This window comes from Macrotis lagotis, chromosome 4 (assembly GCF_037893015.1).
Source record: "Macrotis lagotis isolate mMagLag1 chromosome 4, bilby.v1.9.chrom.fasta, whole genome shotgun sequence".
Classification (NCBI taxonomy): Eukaryota; Metazoa; Chordata; class Mammalia; order Peramelemorphia; family Peramelidae; genus Macrotis; species Macrotis lagotis.
The window spans coordinates 251,214,816-251,236,125 of record NC_133661.1 but is presented as its reverse complement, the minus strand read 5'-3'; the positions used below and the strand labels follow the sequence as shown (position 1 = coordinate 251,236,125).

At 35.6% G+C, this 21,310-nt stretch overlaps 1 protein-coding gene across 1 annotated transcript in view; it reads right to left on the bottom strand.

Annotated features, from left to right (window-relative positions):
* The window catches only part of ENTPD5 (ectonucleoside triphosphate diphosphohydrolase 5 (inactive)), a 36,576-nt gene that overhangs the window by 8,326 nt on the left and 6,940 nt on the right, over window positions 1-21,310 (bottom strand). The window contains 9 exon segments of the mRNA XM_074235742.1: window positions 3,213-3,314; window positions 4,265-4,326; window positions 5,159-5,238; window positions 5,560-5,648; window positions 5,864-5,899; window positions 6,173-6,248; window positions 6,724-6,867; window positions 8,256-8,335; window positions 8,875-9,099. Of these exon segments, the coding sequence (XP_074091843.1) occupies window positions 3,213-3,314; window positions 4,265-4,326; window positions 5,159-5,238; window positions 5,560-5,648; window positions 5,864-5,899; window positions 6,173-6,248; window positions 6,724-6,867; window positions 8,256-8,335; window positions 8,875-9,085 (880 nt within the window). The 5' untranslated portion in view covers window positions 9,086-9,099.

The following is a 21,310-nucleotide window of genomic DNA, read 5'->3' as shown; positions in this document are numbered from 1 at the left end:
GCGGTTGAGAGCAGAGGATAGCCAAAGAATGATCCAACAACTACCAGTCTATTCAGTGTTGGTGGATAAAGCCCTGTACATGGAGTTTCAGAGAAGAAAAGTAAGACTGTTCTTGCTCTTAAGGAGCTTATAATTCAGTAAGAAAAAAAAAGATGTATTCAAATAATTACAAGGTTATTAGAATACAAAAGTGCTTTAAGACTGGTATGATGGAAGAGGAATCAGGAAAGGCTTTCAGAGGGTGGTGGGATTAACCTTAGAGGATAATGAGGCAGAAGAAATGCCAAGGGGAAAAATAATAGCAAAAACAAAATGGCAATCAAATGTGGACTATGTTTGGGGGAACAGTAAATAGTTCCACAGAAAATAGTTCCATTTTGTTACAGCACAGTGTTAGGTAAAACTACAGGGGGATTTTGTAACTCTCATCCAAAGAAACATTCTTTATGGTACATCCCTGTTCCATAATCCAGTCACAGACACAACTAAACTCTGGCTGTTGTTTCTAGAACTATATGTCACAGTATTTATGTTTAAATACTCAGAATACTTCCTTATTCAATTTTGTCACCTTTAAAACTAGATGACATGGTATATGTATATTAGAAACCAGGAGTGATGGGAATTCAGGGAAGTCTAGATGGACTTGCATGAACTGATGGTGAGTGAGATGAACAGAACCAGAAGAACATTGTATATCCTAATAGCAATGTGGGAGTGATGATCAACCTTAATGGACTTGCTCATTCCATCAGTGCAACAATCAGACACAATTCTGGGATATCCGTATCTGGGGAAAGAATTGTGGAGTTTGAACAAAGACCAAAGACTGTTATCTTTAATTAAAAAAAACCCTGTTATTGTATTATGTAATTTTGCTCTTATACTTTATTTTCCTTAAGGATACGATTTCTCTCTCATCACATTCAACTTAGATCAATGTATAGCATGGGAACAATGTAAAGACTATCAGACTGCCTACTGTGGGGAATGGGAGAAGGAAAGCGAGATTAGGGGGGAAAATTGTAAAATTCAAAATAAATAAATAAATTAAAAAAAACCTAGATGACATGTTATTCTTCTTTGATAGATACAAGGATTTGACGTTGTTCATTCCAATTATCTGATTAAGGATTGTACTTTTTTTTATTATATTCTTTGAGTTTTACAATTCCCCCCAACCTTACTTCCCTCCCCCACCCCCCAGAAATCAACTTGTCAGTCTTTAATTTGTTTCCATGTTGTACATTGATCCAAATTGAGTGTGATGAGAGAGAAATCATATCCTTAAGAGACAAAAAGTCTAAGAGATAACAAGATCAGACAATAAGATATGGTTTTTTTTTTAAATTAAAGGGAATAGTCCTTGAACTTTGTTCAAACTCCACAGTTGTTTCTTTGGATACAGATGGCATTCTCCATTGCAGACAGCCTAAAATTGTTCCTGATTGTCGCACTGATGGAATGAACGAGTCCTTCAAGTTTGAACATCACCCCCATGTTGCTGTTAGTGTGTACAGTGTTTTTCTGGTTCTGCTCATCTCACTCAGCATCAGTTCATGCAAATCCCTCCAGGCTTCCCTGAATTCCCATCCCTCCTGGTTTCTAATAGAACAATTGTATTCCATGACATACATATACCACAGTTTGCTAAGCCATTCCCCTATCGAAGGACATTTACTTGATTTCCAATTCTTTGCTGCCACAAGCAGGGCTGCTATAAATACTTTTGTATAAATGATGTTTTTACCCCTTTTCATCATCTCTTCAGGGTATAGACCCAGTAGTGGTATTGCTGGGTCAAAGGGTATGCTCATTTTGGTTGCCCTTTGGGCATAGTTCCAAATTTCTCTACAGAAAGGTTGGATGAGTTCACAGCTCCACCAAGAGTGTAATAGTGTCCCAGATTTCCCACAACCCTTCCAACAATTATCATTATCCTTTCTGGTCATACTGACCAGTCTGAGAGGTGTGAGGTGGTACCTCAGAGAAGCTTTAATTTGCATTTCTCTAATAATTAATGATTTAGAGCAATTTTTCACATGGCTATGGATTGCTTTGATCTCCTCATCTGTAAATTGCCTTTGCATATCCTTTGACCATTTGTCAATTTGGGAATGGCTTTTTGTTTTAAAAATATGATTCAGTTCTCTGTATATTTTAGAAATGAGTCCTTTGTCAGAATCATTAGTTGTAAAGATTGTTTCTTTTGATCTTGGTTACAGTGATTTTATCTGTGCAAAAACTTTTTAATTTAATGCAATCATAATCATTTAGTTGTTTTCTCCAACTCTTCCTTAGTCATAAACTGCTCCCCTTTTCTTAGATCTGACAGGTAAACTAGTCCTTGATCTTCTAATTTGCTTATAGTACTGTTTTTTATATCTAAATCCTGTAACCATTTGGATCTTATCTTGGTAAAGGGTGTTAGGTGTTGGTCTAATCTAAGTTTCTTCCATACGAACTTCCAATTTTCCCAGTTTTTTTTTTATCAAAGAGAGAGTTTTTATCCCAATAGCTGGATTCTTTGGGTTTAAGGGATTGCATTTTCAATCTGACAGGTGACCACAATGTAGGTAATGCAGCATTGACTGCATCTGGAAGTAACAGGAAGGTTCCATTCTGCCGAGTACAGAGATCTTACAATGACACTATACGTGGAATACTTGGCCCTAGAAACAGAACGGGGCACAGAATGGCAAAAACTTTGTTCCATGGGACCTTGGGTTAGGTGCACCAAGAGGGTCATCAAGATATGTCCAGAATGAGGTTCAGCAGTTTGGTTCTTTTATTTATTTATTTTTTTTAGGTTTTTGCAAGGCTAATGGGGTTAAGTGACCTGCCCAAGGTCACACAGCTAGGTAATTATTAAGTGTCTGAAGCTAGATTTGAACTCAGGTACTCCTGAATCCAGGGCTGGTGCTCTATCCACTGCACCACCTAACCACCCCCCCTGTTTTAATTAAAAATTTTTTTTTTATTTATTTAAGGGAATGGGGTTAAGTGATTTGCCCAGGGTCACACAGCTAGGCAATTATTAAATGTCTGAGACCAAATTTGAACTTAGGTTCTTCTGACTCCAGGGCCAGTGCTCTATTCACTGCACCACCTAGCTGTCCTAGGATATTGGTTCTTGTAGGAAAGATGAACAGAAGTTTGGAGGGCTTCTGGAATAAAATGTAATTTCAACCTAACACAAAAATCATTCTCACCTTCTTGTCTGCCACCATAGTGATATTTCATTCCCCCAAAATCCCATTCTGCCTCCAACCACTTGGGTAGACAGGAACTTCGGAATGTCTGTCCATCAATGGCTAAAAAGGAAACCAAAGGAGTTATAAGTGAGACGGTACAGGAAGACATGGAAGGAGGAATGGTCATTAATTATCACAAAATATAGTTGCAAGATATTTCAAGAGAATCAGATTTAGTATGGTTGAATCCTTCAAGACTCTAAGGGAGCTAAGTATTTCTCAGTGGCAGCTGATGGGCAGTTGGTAGAACACAGGGCCTGGAGGCAAGAAGACCTGAGTTAAATCTGGTCTTAGATACTCATTAGCCTTGAGATCAATGACTTCATGCAACTTTGCCTCACTTAAATCCAATTTATGTGAGAGTCAAAAGACATCACCCCTAACATTTTACTATTTGTGTCCTTCTGAGTTAGTATCAGTATGATCAGTCACAGCTGGACATAAAAGTACATTGACCTCAATATCATGACGTCATTTTGATCCTTAACTGTAAAAATGGAAATAATAATAGCACCTACCTCACATAGGTAGGATCATATGAGGATCAAATAAGATAATCATTGTAAAGTCCTTACAGTGCCTGGCATACACTAAGTACTCTATAAATGCTTATTCTTTCCCTACTAAAAGTCTTGTTGAATTCCATATCCAAAGAACTCCTTATTCTCCAGCTCCTTCTATCTGTATTCATGATTACTTTCCATTCAAACCAACCCTTTATAGGTACAGGTCATAATACCCTCCTATTGTTGTTCACTGTTTTCATTAAACCATGATATTAGGCAGAACCAGGTTGTCCCTTCTCTACTCATCTGATTTTTTATCTTGGGCAAATAATATTAAACTGGACTTTAAGACATTATGACTAGGCTTGGTTACATTAACAGTGTATTCTGCATATACTTCCAAGTGCCAACCAATATTATCCATTCGGGACAGATGACTGCCAAGATGGGAAAATTAAACATTTATCTAACTATCTCCAATACAGCAATGAGATCAAGTCAAACCTTCCATGTCCAGGGCTCCCAGGGTAGCTAGTCTAGCAGCTTTTAGTCCAAATCCTAAATAACTGCCAAAGAAATGAGAAAAAAAAAGTTGATAATTTCACCTCAGTATTGTCCTCTCTCTTGCTTGTGCTCTCTCTTTCTCTCTCTCTCTCTGCCTCTCTCCAGAATTCTTTTGAGCCATTTGTTTTCCCTCAAACTGTGCAACAAAGAGAATTTTGGTACTCTTCCCAGTCAAACTAATTTCTGAGTCTTTGCTTATGGAAAAAGAATTTCTGTGACTGATTTACTCATTTCTGGACATAAGACTTTGAAACAGTTAGGTAGTGATGATGTCAGAGGATGAGACTTCCTACATGATTTGTATCTAGGGATATTCAGCAAGAACTTTTTTATTTTTTTCCTTTAAAAAAGTTGACTGGCATTCATATGCCAGCCAAAAGATGCTAGTAATTCTTCAAATTTCATTTATGACTCAGAATATTTTTTAATCATTCTAGCTTTTACCTTACTCTTATTCCAGTTTCTTAACCAAGTTGAATGCTTTAATGGATGGCCAGCTTGTACTACAGGGTATAAATATTGGAAAAATCATTCTATAAGAACTTCATTTCTTTCCCAACAAACTTATGCATTTGTGAGGACAAGAAACAGTCATCCTCCTAGGTTTTGCCTCTTCTGGTTTTGCAAAGAAGCATCTTGGATTATAGCTCACAGGGTGTTATGAAGACCTCACATTACATTAAGCAAGGAGGGGAATGCATAAAGAAAAACCCACCAACACATTTCTTGAAGTTGATCAAATGAAATAACAGATATAAAAGCATTTTGAAAATTTAAGGAAATGATACAAAATGTAAAATACATATAACTATTCTACCCTGTCACCTTCTTCACCTATGTGTGTAGAGCTCATACGTGCTGTTGAACATCTCAAAGGATGTGAGATAGTCACTGGGGGTTTGTTCCAGGGTTTTCTATAAATCAAAAAAGTGAAAAAAAAATCATTGTTCAATATAGACTAAGAAAGTAGTCACTAACTAACTCTCTCCCTCCAATCAGAAGGCAGCATCAGGCTAAACTATGTATTCAATGATAAAGAGGGACTGTGGTTATGGCAAGTTCTTCTAGTAGCTAGGTCTAACTCAATCAGTTCCTCTAGGGACTCACATTTACATTCTTTCTGATTTAGGGATACCTGAAAGCTAAGCTAATAAGAATGGGCCTTTACCTATTTGGTCCCAAGGCAAATCTGTAAATGGTAATAAGAAAAAGGGGCAATAATAAAAGCTACTTACCTTAAACTGGGGCAGGAATGTGATTTGGGTGGAAGCCCCTCCCAAGTCCAGAGTCCCAACTGTCTTTGGGTTTTGACCATGCAGCTGACCTGCAGATGACATATTCAAACAACTAATATCAGCTTGCTTCTTTCATCCTGCTTTGACAAGTACTTGTATAGTTAATTAACTCATGAACTTTCTTTGCATGGTAGTAAAACCTGCTCTTTTGATTTCAGAAGGAAGCATGGGACTGTGAAGCCATAATGGAAAAATAATCTAAGGAACCAGTTGGAATATTAAGGTGAATTGTGAAACTTATTACCTGTTAGAAAATTCACAGTAACCCAGGCTAATATTCCTAAAATAAAACAAAATTATTAGAATCTAGAACACATTTTATTTTCTCCCTTCCCCCCATCATTGCCCTTTCTATGCTAATTTTAACTTCCTAACCACACATTTCACCTCCCTCTCTTCCCCAATTTCCCCTTCTTTACAATTAATTTTTTTCTTTAAAGTTTTCCATTTAACTAATTTCCTCCTCTTTGAATCCCTATCATGCATCTTTTCAATCATGCTTTTCTTTCCCTGTCTCTCTTTTCTGAGAATATGCACCCACACTTCTCTGTACCTTCATAGGATCCATCCATGATGCTAACACTGTCTTCTGGGACCAGGAAAGGTGATTTTTTAAAAAGTTCTCTTACCTAGGAAAGAATTTGGATTTCTGAATCAGTTAAACTGATCCCCATATCAGGTGTATAAATAATAGGCTCAGAAAAATACCTCCTTCCTTTTCCTAAGGGACTGAATTTAATAAAACTTAGTCTCCCTAAGAGAAGGAATTAGATAAACCAATACCATCTTGAAAAAAAAAGGACTATTTTATGAAGAAATCTTCATAATCTGAGGCACACTGTACTGGTTAAGAGGCTTGATTATTGACTAATCTATAGGAATACTGCAATCTGAAAGGACTGAGTAGTAGGAATGAATACTCATAGTAAAACTAAGTTATATTAACAATTTAAAATTGGGCATTGGAAGGACTTGTCAAATTTGTTTGCATAGGTATTGTAAAAAGAACAACAACTTGACTTTAGAGGAGAGCTGAAAAAAATAAAGAAAACATTAGCATGGAGGGAAAAGAACTGCTCAAGAAAAAAGGGTTTCAGAAATTACTTCCAAAAGCAGAGCCTGGGCTTTGTGATCAGGCAGCAGCCGAAGACCAGCAGTAGCTTTTAATACCACTGGGGTTCTTTTCCAGTGACTCTTGGGGATAGATTCTTTGGCTACTTCTAAGAGTCTTTGAACAGTCTCAGCACCCTGCAAAAGAGAAACTTAGTCAATTGAATGTACAGATCCATTGGTTGGGACTGGCTTCTTCTCTAGGCACTAGAGTTGAGGCACTAATATGCCTGAGATTTAAGAATATGAGCTAAAGTAGAATGAAATGTAGAACTAGGACTATTTTGAGAGGAAGAACACACCAAAAAAAACCACTTCTCTACTCTGCCAGGATGTTATACTTTACCCAACCTCCATTATCATGATCATTTTTGTTGTTATTAGCAACAACACTTATCTGTTTTTCTGCCACTAAGAGGACTTCTGATATACTGGCTTTCAACACCTCCTAACATTCTGGCCCCTTCTCCAGGTCAGCACTGCTAGTCCAAGGTTTTTTCCCCAAAATACTCTCCTTTGATTCTAGTTACCTCCTTTGGACAACAGTGAGCTAGAAAAACATAGTCTCTTTTACTCAGAGCCACAGAGAAAGGGACCTAAGAAATACATCTGTTCTGGTTCATTCTTGTGTTTTACAGATTATGAAGCTGCAGACCAGAGATCATGGAGAAGAGAAAGGGGCAGAGTGGAACCTGGGACCTGGGTCCAGTTTTACTTCAACTGAACCATGCAAACGGTGCTTCTGCTCTCAGGTTATCATCTCCAGACTCACTTTCCTTAGAATTTGGAGGCTACTTAGATATGCTGGGGGGTGGAGCCAAGATGGCAACAAGAATGGATCGTGTTTTAGGCACTCTCTCATAAATCTACTTAGATATGCTTATTTTTGCTATTTAAACTTTCCCTCTTGCCTTACTGTACTTGATTTCAGTGCAGACTTTGACACATGTGTGTGCCTGCTTTCTAATATAAAAATGCAAACTTCCCCATTCTCTCTAGCCTGCTCTTTCCAAGGCTCTTCCTTACCTTCCATAGTTTAGAGGGGAAATCAATGAATCCACACTGGATAGGTGCAGTTATCCAGGAGATTTGAATTCTCACCCTGGCTCTGCCATTAACCAGTTCAGTGATTAGGGGAAGTGGTTTCACTTAGTTTCCTCATTCATAAAATGAAAGGGAGTTGAACAAACTGGTCTTCATGAGTCTTTCAAGCTCTAATATTTGTTGATTCAGTTGAGTTTCGATTATCCTAGATTACTTGGTAATCCATGTTTAAACATGTCTTTATGCTTTTAACAAGTATGTCTATTTTTAGCTAAAATTAATCAATAACTTTAATCTTATTTAATATATCAAACAGTAGTAATATAGAAAGCAGTTATAACTTTCAGAAGGTCTTTTTTTATTCTCCCTTGTCTCTCATGTAAACCCTGCCTACAGTGTGGAAATGTCCTAACAGATTGAGAAATGAAAACTAAATATATGTTTGGGAAGTATTTGGAAATATTCATGGAAAAGAGCCTCACCTGCTTTGGTTGATCTGCAAAGGCAGAAAGACCTGGCTTCACTGAATCAAAGATTTCCCCTTCCAATGTTGGAGGATGTTCTATTAAAACACAAATTATTTGAGAGATGGTTGATCCCAAAAGAAATGAATGCCTCTTTCAGTTTGGTTTTTGGACCTTCATCAAATCTCACCTTCCCACTCTGACTAACCTATGATTCCCTCAAATAGCTTTAATTTCGATCTTTAAGCACTAGACATTTTTTCAAATGTAACAATATAACCTACTTCACTAAGGGTATCATACAGTATACTATGACTACTCAGAAAACAGCCTGAAGCTTTAAGGCAAAGCATTTCTTTCTAGATACAATGAACTCTGGAGTGTAATACACCTTCAGTGAAGAGTCCATTAAATTATAAATGCTTTCTAGACATGTTTCAGATTCAGTTAGTTTAGTTCTCATCCTTTGATATCAAAATGAAATTAGCTCTAGATGTAGGGCTATAATCTAAAGTATTCCCTTCAGATATTGTCCTATAGTAGCATAAGATATAATTCAAGTCTCACTCACATCCTACTTTTAATTCTTGATAAGCGAGATTTATAGAAATTTTCAGCAGACAACTGCTATACTTACCTGGTATTTTCTGCACAAATGTGTAAACATGGATTCGAGTTCCAGTGCTCCCTGCATCAAACATGATACCATACATGGTATTCATGCTAACATTGAGGGGACACATTGAGGACAAGAAGACACCTTCAAACCAGGTCTGGTCTCTGTGGAAGACAGTGCCGCAAACACAGGAAACTAATATGGAAAAGATTGCAATCAAGGACGTGGCCATTCTCTCTTCAAGATCTAGATGGAAAAGAGACTTTCAGCAAATTGTAGGGTCAAAGATATATGTAGTGAGTGGTTACCTTCTTGTTTATAGCTGTGCAGAAAAAGCATGCCCATAATAGAAACCCTGCCCTTGGTACCCAAGGTGTGGCTGGAAGGAATACAGCTTATACTTCTCAGATTCTAATAACTGGTACGGCAAGCTGGACAAGGGTAGATGAAGCCTTTTGCACCTTTTCTTAATGACTGATGATTATGAAAGGGAAAGGAAGCTTAAATGTTCCTTCTTTTATATTTTTAATTGGAGGTTGCATCTGCTACCAATGTTCTTTTCTTCTTGAGTCAAGTATTGTTGTACTTGACATTCTGGCAATAACTTTTATTACTTCTTTTTATGATCCCAAATGAATTTTAAAATTGGCCTCCAGGAGTTAATAGAGGAAAAATCTTTAATTTTTCAAGGGAAAAGGTAGATGCACAATCCCTCTCATTGTAATTTCCAGATAGGGCCATAACACTTTACTGACCTGGACTGCCTGTGTTTAGCACAACAATCTATATCTGCCTATACTTTTATAATTCCCAAAGCTCTTTTATATGTCATTTTCACCAGTAGCCAAGGCCAAACAGATAGAAATTTATTAATTTCCGAAAGCACCCTCAACAAAAAAATGATAAAGAAGAGGCTGAAAGCGGGGTCCCTGGACACCAGCCAGACTCACTTCCCAGGAGTCATTCTGCCTTAGTTCTTCCCTGACTAGAAGTTCCCTCTGTTCTTCATGTGTTCTTCCAGAAGGCAAAAGACTATGTTTTTAAAACAAACTTGTTAATATTCTTGGCATACACACACACACACACACACACACAGAAAGACACACACACAAACAGACACACACTTTTTTTCTGTATTTGTTTACATTCTGCTGGAAAGCAAGCTCCTTGGAGGAAGGGATGATTCCTTTTTTGTAACTGTTTCCTGACCCATAGCGCAATGCCCAGGCACAGAGTAGGCAGCTAATAAATGCTGGACTGGATGAAAATGCTGCTGAAATGCTGGAGTGATATTACATAGGGGCCTTTTGCTCAAAAACATAAGGTGGATCTAAGAATCACAAAATATAGTTTGATCCTTGGTAATACCAGGAATATATCTTTTGACACATAGAACACAGATCTACAAGGAAGCAAGGATGCTGAGTTTGTGTTTTTGAAAAACTGGAGTTAAAACTTTGTCCTAGTCCATGGAATAATGGAATCTGCTCTATCTGGAAATTTACTAGTAATTTTCTTGAATACAATAAATGAGTCTCAAAGGCCCCACAAAACTTTTTTGTGTTATATATAGTTAGTTTGTAGCACGGTGTTTTTTTCCCCAGTTGTTTTTTATTTGGGTCTGGCTTTTTTTTAAAGATTTATTTGTAAGGCAACAGGGTTAAGTGGCTTGCCCAAGGCCACACAGCTAGGTAATTATTAAGTATCTGAGGCTGGATTTGAACTGAGGTACTCCTGACTCCACGGTCAGTGCTCTATCCACTGCGCCACCTAGCTGCCCCCTGGGTCTGGCTTTTTGTGATCTGATTTGATGTTTTCTTCACAAAGATACTGAAGTGTTTTGCTATTTTGTTCTCCAGTTCTGTTTACAGATAAGGAAACTGAGGCAGAAAGGATGAAGTGACTTCTCCAAGGTCCATACAATCAGTAAGTATCTGAGGCCAGATATGAACTACTGAAAATGAGACTTTCTGACTCCAGGCTTCACCCTATCCTGTACCACTTTGCTGCCCTACTTCAAGATTTAGGATGTCATTTATTCAGTCAATAAAGGAGAATGTAGCCTGCTATTGATAATCTTTACTTGTAGTACAACTGATATGTCAGATTTCTTATTTAGGTTTTAAGAATTCCATTTTTATCATTTATGTACTTATTCTACTATTAATATACTGTCACAGCATCTGATTGAGGTTTAATGTATAAACTGTTTTTTATATTACTCTCCTGTAAGAATCAAGATTATTATTTGAAATCTAATTCCATATTTTCTCCTCCACAGATCTCTTTTCTTTCTAGTAAAGTAGTTACTACAATAGTCATTTGATTTTTCAACCCTTTTTGAAATTCAATATCCTCCTGTTGTTTAGTTTTTTCATATTCCCAACTTAAAATTTAAGTACAACATGGCTAATGCACATTTTTAAAACTGAAGAGAATGAAAGAAAACAGCATTTTTTTACTTTTAGAATTTCATGTCACTCTTGGCAAGAAGAGGCATTTTGAGGTATCTAAACTCTTAACCTTAGATCGACAATCATTGATCTAAACCAAGAAATCTATGACTTCATGTATTTCTATTATGCAATCATGAATAAGGGCCAAATTTCATTTTTATAAAGAAAATTTCCTCTTAGGTAACCTACAACTGAATTCTATTAGCTGCTTGTAAAGATTTGTAATAAGAGAAGTTGATCATCTTACATTCTCTCCCTCTTCCCATTTCTTCACTCTCTATTATTCTTAATTTCCTTTCTCCTTTGCTCAATCTCACAACCAGCTGAAAAACAGAATTTTCTGAGTCTAGTAGTTTAATTTTATACCTGCTTTTTTTTTAATCTGGCCTTAATCAGCAACCCCCCAAATTATCATATTGAGTCACTTTTTTCCTCTTAGGAAACATGTTTAGAATAAAGATATTGGGTTTCCTCCATGGATCCATCCAACAAACATTTGTGCTAGCATATGAAGAGGGAAAACTAGTGCATACACATACTCTTCATCAGTTATCAGTGATGTTTTCAGCTCATTCTGGTTTCTGAGAAGTCTTTCTGGCTTCTACTCCCATTAAACAAACATTTCCTTTTGTTTTCAAAGAGATCTCAGTACAAACAAATGCCTTATTAGGTATCAGGTAATAGGTAATGAAAATTGCATAGTCATTCACCAGGTGTTCAGTTTAAAATGAAAGAATAAAGCTAGCAAAAATGGGGAACTTTTGTAGCATAATTTCCATATTCCCTTTATTTTCCTGCTCTTTATCCTAAACTGCATTCTCCAATGTTTTTCTTTTTATTTTAAAGAATAGATACTGAGAAGGACTTTGAAAGTTTATTTGATACAGTGAACAAGGATAATTCCAAAAGACTTGTGATGAAAAATGATATATATATATATTATATATAATATATATATTATATATATATATTCAGAGAAAGAACTGTGAAGATCAAAGAATGCTATTTTCACTTAAAAATTTTTTTTTTCTTTCTCTTGGATTATCCCTTTTGTTCTGATTCTTCTTTCATAACATGACTAACATGGAAATATGTTTAGCATGATTGGGCATGTATAGGCTATAATCAGATTGCTTGCTGTTTCGGGGGAAGAGGGAAGGAGAAAATTTTACAAAAATGAATGTTGAAATAAATGCTTGTTATCTGTGAAAAATATAATGGAAGAACTGAAAAAAAAGGTTAAAAAAAGTCATGAAGCATTTCCCAAATGCAAAAAAGAAAAGTTTATTCATCTTCAGAAAAGAAACTCATGTAACTAAGTAGCCCATGGAATTTTCTTCCCATTTAGTAGTATTATGAGCTGATTTTCCCACCTCCAGTGAATGAGATTATCTTCTCTCTCTGTGTGTGTATATATATATATATATATATATATATATATATATATGAAATTTTAATACTTTTTATAAAAATATCAAGAAACGGCATACTTCACTAAATGGCAATCCTAATAAGAAGATGAAAGGATGACTTACTTGATCATGCTCTAAAGTTTTTCACTGGTGTAAAACATTTGCTTACAGAAGATTATTAAATTTTTATTATAAACATAGCTATGATTTTTCTGCATTCATTTAGGCCTGTTGATAACAAATAATTTGAATTAATGTAGTTGTTAAAAATTTTGTATGTACCACAAAGCATAATCCTATTTACTTTTATGAAACATATTAGATCACATAAATTCAGACTTTTAATCTGAAATTCTTTTCAACTCTCTCTCTTTCCCAGTCTTCTGATTACATCAGCAACTTCTTTTGCTTCAATTCATTTCTATATCTGAATTTGTAGCACAGTGCCTGATTTACTGCAAGCTTAACAGAAATGCTTACTGAGTCTTGAGTGTTTCTGTACACTTCTCTCGAAAAAAATTCTCTTGCACTCAGATCATTCAAGATCCTCACACTTATGTCTTTTGCCAACCCCTCCTAAGACCCAGAGGACCCAAAAGCTCAGAAAATCTTGACAATTGAGTAACTCACCCATTTTGTTAAGTCTGTGTCTTTGAAAACCTCTCTCTTCTACACTGTTGCCCTTTGCTCCTGCTGTACTTCTGTTCTTTAATCACATTCACCTTTGGGTTAGTTTACAATTAAGTACATGCCATTTTGCTAACTCATTCTCTTTTTGTTAGAGTGTTCTTCTTTCTCTTTTCTGTCTCTCTTTTTCTTCCTTCTACCTTTCTTTTTTCTTTACCCACCCTCTCTAAGTCCAGTTCAGGCAACTTTGCCCTATTTTTATATGTTCAATTAATATAATTTTGTCTATAAAACAAAACAAGTTTTAGCCTAAATGCTGAATTCTTTTTCTTTTCTGTAACATGAATTCAGAGAGCTGTGCCATGGGCAGGAAGGGTAGGTGGGAGCAATAACTTCTTGAAACTTTATGTGAGGCAAATTCAGTTGGGGAGTGGGGTTGGTAGTGAGATGGGGAAGTTGCTGCATGCAGTTGAGAGGACTGGGGAATGAAAAGGGGTGCATTGATAAAGAGGAAAAATGGGGAGGAAGAGAGAAAAGAAGTGTGAAATTATGCTTTTCCAGAGAGGAAGAATGTTTTCTAGAAGAAAAACAAATTCCATTCCATCTCTCCATGTTGGCATCCTTGGGCAAAGTCCTATTTGCCTGTACTACTCAGAATTCTCTGACCAGTGCTCTCTCCAATCCATACTACACGTTATATATAATCCCTTGAAAAAGCAACATGGAATAATGGAAAGTCAGCCTTGGAAGCAGGGAGATCTGCATTCAAGCCTTACTTCTGACATAGTAGTTACGTGGCCATGAGCAAGTCATTTTATCTCTCAGTGTCTCAGGAAATGACCCAATAAACTGCACCTGAATTTGCCACTTCATAGGGCCAAACTGGGAGATATAATGAAATCACAAATGAGGTCCAAACCCCTACTCATCTTTCTATCTGTGGTGAGCAAAGCCCACTCTACTTCCACAAAACAGTATAATATTGTACTACATTTCAAAATGTTGTTACCCTAGGAGACTGGCTATGGACAATCACCCATCCAGGGGAAGAAAAACAAAACCAAAAAAAAACCCCAAACCCCAAAACACAACCCCTTCAGAATGTGAATGAATACTATATTCACTTTTTTTTAATTTAAGGCAATGGGGTTAAGTGGCTTGTCCAAGGCCACACAGCTAGGTAATTATTAAGTGTCTGAGGCTGGATTAGAACTCAGCTAACTTCTGACTCCAGGGCTAGTGTTCTAGCCACTGAGCCACACGTAGCTGCCCTCTTTATTCACTTTTTAAAATTTTGTTGTCATGTATTTCTTTTCTATCTCATAGTTTTCTTTCTTTTCCCTTATTAATCTGTAAACAAGTTAAACAGATGTGTATGTACAATATTCACCTGACTGTTGCTGAGGGGAGGGGGAAGGGAAGGTGGAAAGAAATTATGTAATTTACAAATATACATATGCATGTGAATGAATGTTGAAAAACTTTTATAACAAGTTAATTGGAAAACTAAAATAAAATATCAATTGAGAAAAAAACAAAAATGTTACATTTGTCAAACAACCAGGGAATGGATGATCAAATTGTGGTATAACAATGTAATTAAATATTTATTGTTTTACCTATAAAAGTGAGAAATAGTGATGGATAAACAAGGGAAGAGTTAGATGGAAATGATACTCATTGAAGGTGGAATCAAAACAATACACTCACAAATATATAGATAATATAATAATGGCAGCAAGAAAATTTTCAAAAATTGCAGCAAGGGGAGTAGAGTTTAGAAAAGCAGAAACAAATAGAACAATCTTTTTACTATCTTATTGAGATTAATATTGCATACATATTTAAAAATAAATGACAAATTTATGATCACAAGTTAATAAACATCTATTAACCATTACTGTGGTTTCATTTAGAACTTTTAAATTCTTTTGTACTTAAGTGTTTATGTTTACTGATAGCTATAAAATTGAGAATAAAAAAGAAACTAAATAAAAATGTTAGGGTGAATTCCAAGATTCCAAAGGCATCAATGCTGAAACTGATTGTAATCCCAGTTCCAAAGCCCAATGATATGACATGCTTTCCTCAGTGGTGGAGATAAATGCCCTCCCTTGAATGATAGGTGGAATAGATTTGGTAAGATCTAGATAGCTTTAGCCTTTTTTAGGATTCTTCAAACTCAAGATGTTTTCCATATTCCTCCACTTTGGAGAGGAAAGATGGAAGATAACAACACTACTTCTGGTTGCTGAGGAAAAAACTCTGGCAAGAAGCTGATATGAGTGAAGCTAGTAGTCTTCAATCATGTCCCTATGCCTAGTCTGCTACACTAGAGAATTTGGGATGTTTTTCCTTAGATAAGATCTAGGATTCTTTCCTTTGGTTGAGCTGAGTTACCTGGCTGCCAATGAGAGAGCTCCTTCACTTTTAAATTTTATTATCTGGTATAAATTCTCCTATGTATGTTTTTTGATTTGTTTTGTTATGATTAGGATAAATGGGTTTCTTTGCCATTTGCTATGTGTATTCCTTGTGAGAAAGGAGCACTATTGTTCTGTAAGAAATCATGAATGGTCAGATTTCAGGAAAGCCTAAAAAGACTCATGAACTGATGCTGAATGAAGTGAGCATAAGCAGGAGAACACTGAACACACTAAGCAATATTGTGAAATGATCAAGTATGATGGATGCAAGTCATCTCCTCAGTTTAGTGATGAAGGACAATCCTGAGACCTGTAAAGAAAATGCCAACCGTATCCAGGGAAAAAATATGGAATTGGAAAGATGAGCAAAGCATACTGTCTTCATTTTTAAAACTTCTTTTATGTTTTTTCTTTCTTTCACAATGGTTTTTCTCCTTTAGCAACTTATTCCTCTTTCACAACATGATAAATACGGAAATATATTAAACACAATTGTACATGAACAATTCATTCCAGAATGTCACTGTCATGAGGAGGGAGAAAGAAAGGGAGGATGGTAGAAAAATGTGGAACTCATAAACTTACAAATGGATGAATGCTGAAAACTGCCTTTGCATGTAATTGAAAAAATAAAATAAAATAAAGTACAAAAACACCCCAACAAGTGCTATCTGGACTTAGAATAATTTATACCAGAAGGAAGAGGGATAGGTGAGAAATGAATGTGATGTTAAAAAAAGGATATAAACAAAAACAAACCAAAAAACTTGCAGGAAATTTCATATACAACTGAAAAAAGGCAAGAATGTTATAGTATTTTCCTTTAGTACTTTTTCTTGAGATAGGGAATCCAGACCTTTTTTTGGGGGGGGGTAATGAAAAAATGATAATAGCTAGCATGGTACAATGGATAGAGCACCAGCCCTGGAGTTAGGAGGAATTGGGTTCAAATCTGGCCTCAGACACTTGATACTTACTAGCTGTGTGATCTTGGGCAAGTTGCTTAATTCTCATTGCCTCATATCCAAAGCCGTCTCCAGTTGTCACTGGACCCACATGGCTCTGGAGGAGAAAGTGAGACTGGTGACAGCACTGCACCTCCTCACTCAAATCCAGTTCATATGCTTGTCATAGCTTCAGCTCCCTGATGTCATGGTCTTCTTCCAGAATGGATAAACATCATCAGGTAGCATCTATATAGCAACACTACAAGATCTTGTGCTTTACTATTATTATCTCCATTTTATAGATGAGGCAAACAGAGGTTGTGACTTGCCAAAAATTATAAATATCTGAGGAGGGATCTGAACCCATATTTTCCTGACTCCAGGTCCTGTACTTCACTTATACTCTAACCTTGCTGTCAAGATTTCAGGGCATTCAATGATTCTTATAATCTCTTCCCTTGCTCTTTCTTTGAAGCCAATTTTTTGATATTAAGTACCTTATATTTTCTTTTATTTAAGTCCTTTTTCTCTAATATTTCTTGTTATTTAGTAGAATTTTTTGGTTCATTTTAATTTTTAGGCAGTCTGATACTTGAGTAATGATTTATTATATTTTCTTCTAGGCTATTTCTGATTTTTTCTTCCAGTGCTATTTCATTTTTTGATCTTTTCATTCATTTCTTCCAGTATTCTTTAAGTCCTTGTGACTGAGACATTTCTTTTTTCTGAGAATCTAATCTGAGCAATGCCATCCTAGTCTGGGGGCTGTTGAACTTTAGTCTAAGGTCATAATGCTAAAAGATTTCAACCACCTTCTAGTCTAGGTGTCCCTGGAGCATTTCAAACTGAGAGGCTTCCTCTGAGTTTATTTAGGCCTCTCTGGACAGGACTGTCCTCTTGTGTAATGCTGAGTTAGAGCTAGACGAAAGCATTTACTGTAGTTTCTCTTTGGATTTCTCAAATGTTTTTCAGTTCAGTGTTCACTTAGATCTTTGCTGGAAAGTTGGATTCCTCTACCATCCTTTATTTGGCAACATTTAGAAATTATTTTATTTGATTTTTTTCATTGAAGAAAAAAATATATTTTCCTACCAAATTTCTCTCCATTAAAAAAAAAAACCCTTGCAACAAATATGCACAAACAATACATTCCTGCATTTTCCATGATAATATGCGTCTTAATATGCATCCCTGAGTCCGTTATCTCTCTTGGTAGGTGAGTAGCATTCTTTTTTATTAGACCTGTTTGAACATTGCACTGGTCAGAGTTCTTAAGTCTTTTAAAAATGTCTGGTTTTATAAAATTGTTATTTGTATACATTGTTTTCCTGCTTCGACTCACTTCATTTTGTATCAGTTCATACAAGTCTAAGAAGGTTTCTCTGAAACTGTACTTTTAACTATTTATTATAACAAAACAAAATTCACTATATTCATATGCCATAATTTGTTCAGCCTGTTCACAATTAATGGGCACTTTCTTAATTTCCAGTTCTTTTCTACCATAAAAGAGCTAACATAAAATATTTTTGTACATGAGTCCTTTTCTTCTTTCCCAGATCATAGATCTATGAAAGGTTGATAGGTCCAGTAATGATATTGCAGAGTCAAAGGGTATGAAAAGTTTAGTAACTTTTGGGGTACAGTTTCAAATTGCTTTCCAGAATGGCTGAATGAATTCATAGCTCTATCATCGAGTAAAACTGATTTTCCCACAGTCCCTCCAACATTTGTCCTTTTCCTTTCTTTGGTCAACTTTGCCACTAATGAGGGGTAAGAAATATAAAACCTCAGTTGCTTAAATTTGCTTATAATTATTAGTGATTTGGGGCATTTTTATATGGTTATTGATAATTTAGATTTTTTTATTAGAAAACTTTAATATCCTTAGATTATTCATTAACTAGAAAATGGCTCTTATCTTATTTTTATGTCCCTTGCTCCTCTATGATGTCACCCTTTATGAAAAAGTTATATATTATCCATCTGGAGTTTAGCTTGGGAAATGCTGTGTCACTGAACCATCTTAACTAGAAGCTAGTGTCTACTTTCACACTATTTCTAAGCCTTATCAATTCTACTTTTTTACTTTACACAGAAGCATAGTAGTGAAAAAAGTCAACAGATTTGAGTCCCAGCCTTGACATCATTTTGGGCTAGTCATATGTATTCTCTGTGGTATTAAGTTAATCATCAACAGATATATAATTAGGGTTAGGGCTATACCTAAAATTTCATTCGTGTAGCTTATTCTCAGAAATGGAAACTCCTTTATCAATGAACGTGGGCACTAATGACAGGTTGCCCCGGATCACACAGTCAGGATATGTCAGAGACAAGACTCTTCCTGGTTTGAAGCCCAACTTTCCATTCACTATACACTGATGCCTCTAATGTGAGATAGATGTGAGATATTCTGTTGCTATTTCTCTACTTTTTGAGACCCTTAAATCAGACAACACTGAAACTGTAGTCATCAATAAATTATCACTTATTAAATACCTACTATGTGATAGCTACTATGCCAGGTACTAAGGATAAAAAAAATAAAAATGAAAGTTCTTTAAGAAATTGTATTTAATGGAGGGAAGGAACAACCAGCAACACATTCATTTTATGCATATAACAAATGCTAAAAGCTTCAGTCAGGGTAAAATGGAAGTCAATTGCATGGATGAGTTATGAATAGAAAATGCCAAATGGGGGCCTCTTAACAAATACTTAAGTCAAAACTTTGAAAAGAACTACCTAGTGAATATTAAGTCAATTGTAAGAATTGTTAACCTTTTTTCTAAAAATATCACTGAAAGAACTACTTGTAGGGGTGGCTAGGTGGTGTAGTGGATAAAGCACCTTTCTTGGAGTCAGGAATACCTGGGTTCAAATCCTGTCTCAGACACTTAATAATTACCTAGCTGTGTGGCCTTGGGCAAGCCACTTAACCCCATTTGCCTTGCAAAAACCTAAAAACAAAACAAAACAAAACAAAGAACTACTTGTGATTTTACATTTCCTATCAACTTCTCAAGGTTTCTTTGCTAGAGTTGAAGTCATGAAAACTGAAATGTGAGAAACAGCTTTCATGGGCAAATATGAAGATAAACTCATTTGTTTCTTTTTTTAAAAAATTTTTTGCAAGGCAAATGCGGTTAAGTGGCTTGTCCAAGGTCATACAGCTAGATAATTAAGTGTCTGAGGTTGGATTTGAACTCAGGTACTCCTGACTCCAGGGCTGGTGCTCTATCCACTGTGCCACCTAGCTGCCCCATAACTCATTTGTTTCTAATAGAGTCAGACATATTTGGGGTTAATAAGAAGGAAAATATGCACATTTCTTCTGTTAATACCATTAGGAAATAAAACATATAAATCTAAGGATAAAATTAAATACTGAAAATAGATTTAGCTAGAGTGAATAAAATAAGTAGAAAATGTCAATGAACTGATATGATGTTTTAGTTAAGAAAAAACTAAACTGGAATTGTTTAAAATCATTTCTAGAAAACATTTTTGATTACAATAGTAGCATTAATAACTTGGTACTGAAGGCATTTTTAGAAAAGGGCAAATGGGCACTTATCAGCTGAGTTTTATAAGCTAATTTAATTTTATTAAAATTTTTTTGTTTTATTGTGAATCTAATATTCATCAATAATCACAAACATTTCAAGAGAGGGAAGAACAGAGAACAAGAAACTGACAAGTTCTATCACATACAATCTTCTAAGTTTTTCAAAATATATCAGTTTAACCAGATAGTTAAAAAAAATACTTTTGACTCCTGCATCTTAAGATGATTTTTAAAATAACTGACAAATTCATCAATATAAGCATGTTTTAAATGCCAACAAATTCAGAAACCTGAGAAAATGATAGTTATGGGTGTGAGGAGGGAATCAAAATTAGGATAATACGATCAAAGATTTAAGAGTTGCAAGTAATTTTATTAATTATCCAATTCCTTTAATTTATGGATGAGAAAAAGCCTCAAAAGGTGAAATGACTTGCCCCAAGTCCTATGAGTATCCCCAAGCTAGGATTCCATCCCAGTCTCTTAGTTCCAGATCCAGTGCTTTGTGGACTTCACAATATGGGATTCATTGTCATGAAAGGTCAAGTTCATTCCTACAATTAAAAATATTTCCTTCAGTCCATGTCAATTAAAAAAGAATGCTATGGTAGGACAAATGTTAAGGAGCAATTTACTGTGCCCTGAGAGTATCTGTATGAAGTATTGTTGGAATGAGATCTAAGAATTCATGACCTCATTCCCCATTGTTCTTAGCTTGACTAAGGCAGCAGTAGCAGCCACCACCAGGCAGGAGGAGGCTCTTCTAGAATTTTGCTTCTGTTTCTTCATATGTTATGTAGCCTTCATTTATACTGCTTGTGAAAGATTTCTTACAGAGATTCTATAGAAGGGGATTTTAAAAATATAAAACAAATATCAAAATGAGACTTGCATCAGCCCCTATTGGTTCCATTTCTCATGGTGTGATTGAGTGTGAGGATATTAAATGGGAGTCAGAAAGAACCAGGTTGAAGTCTTGTCTCTGATAATTTGGATATTCTACAATGAAAATTTAAAA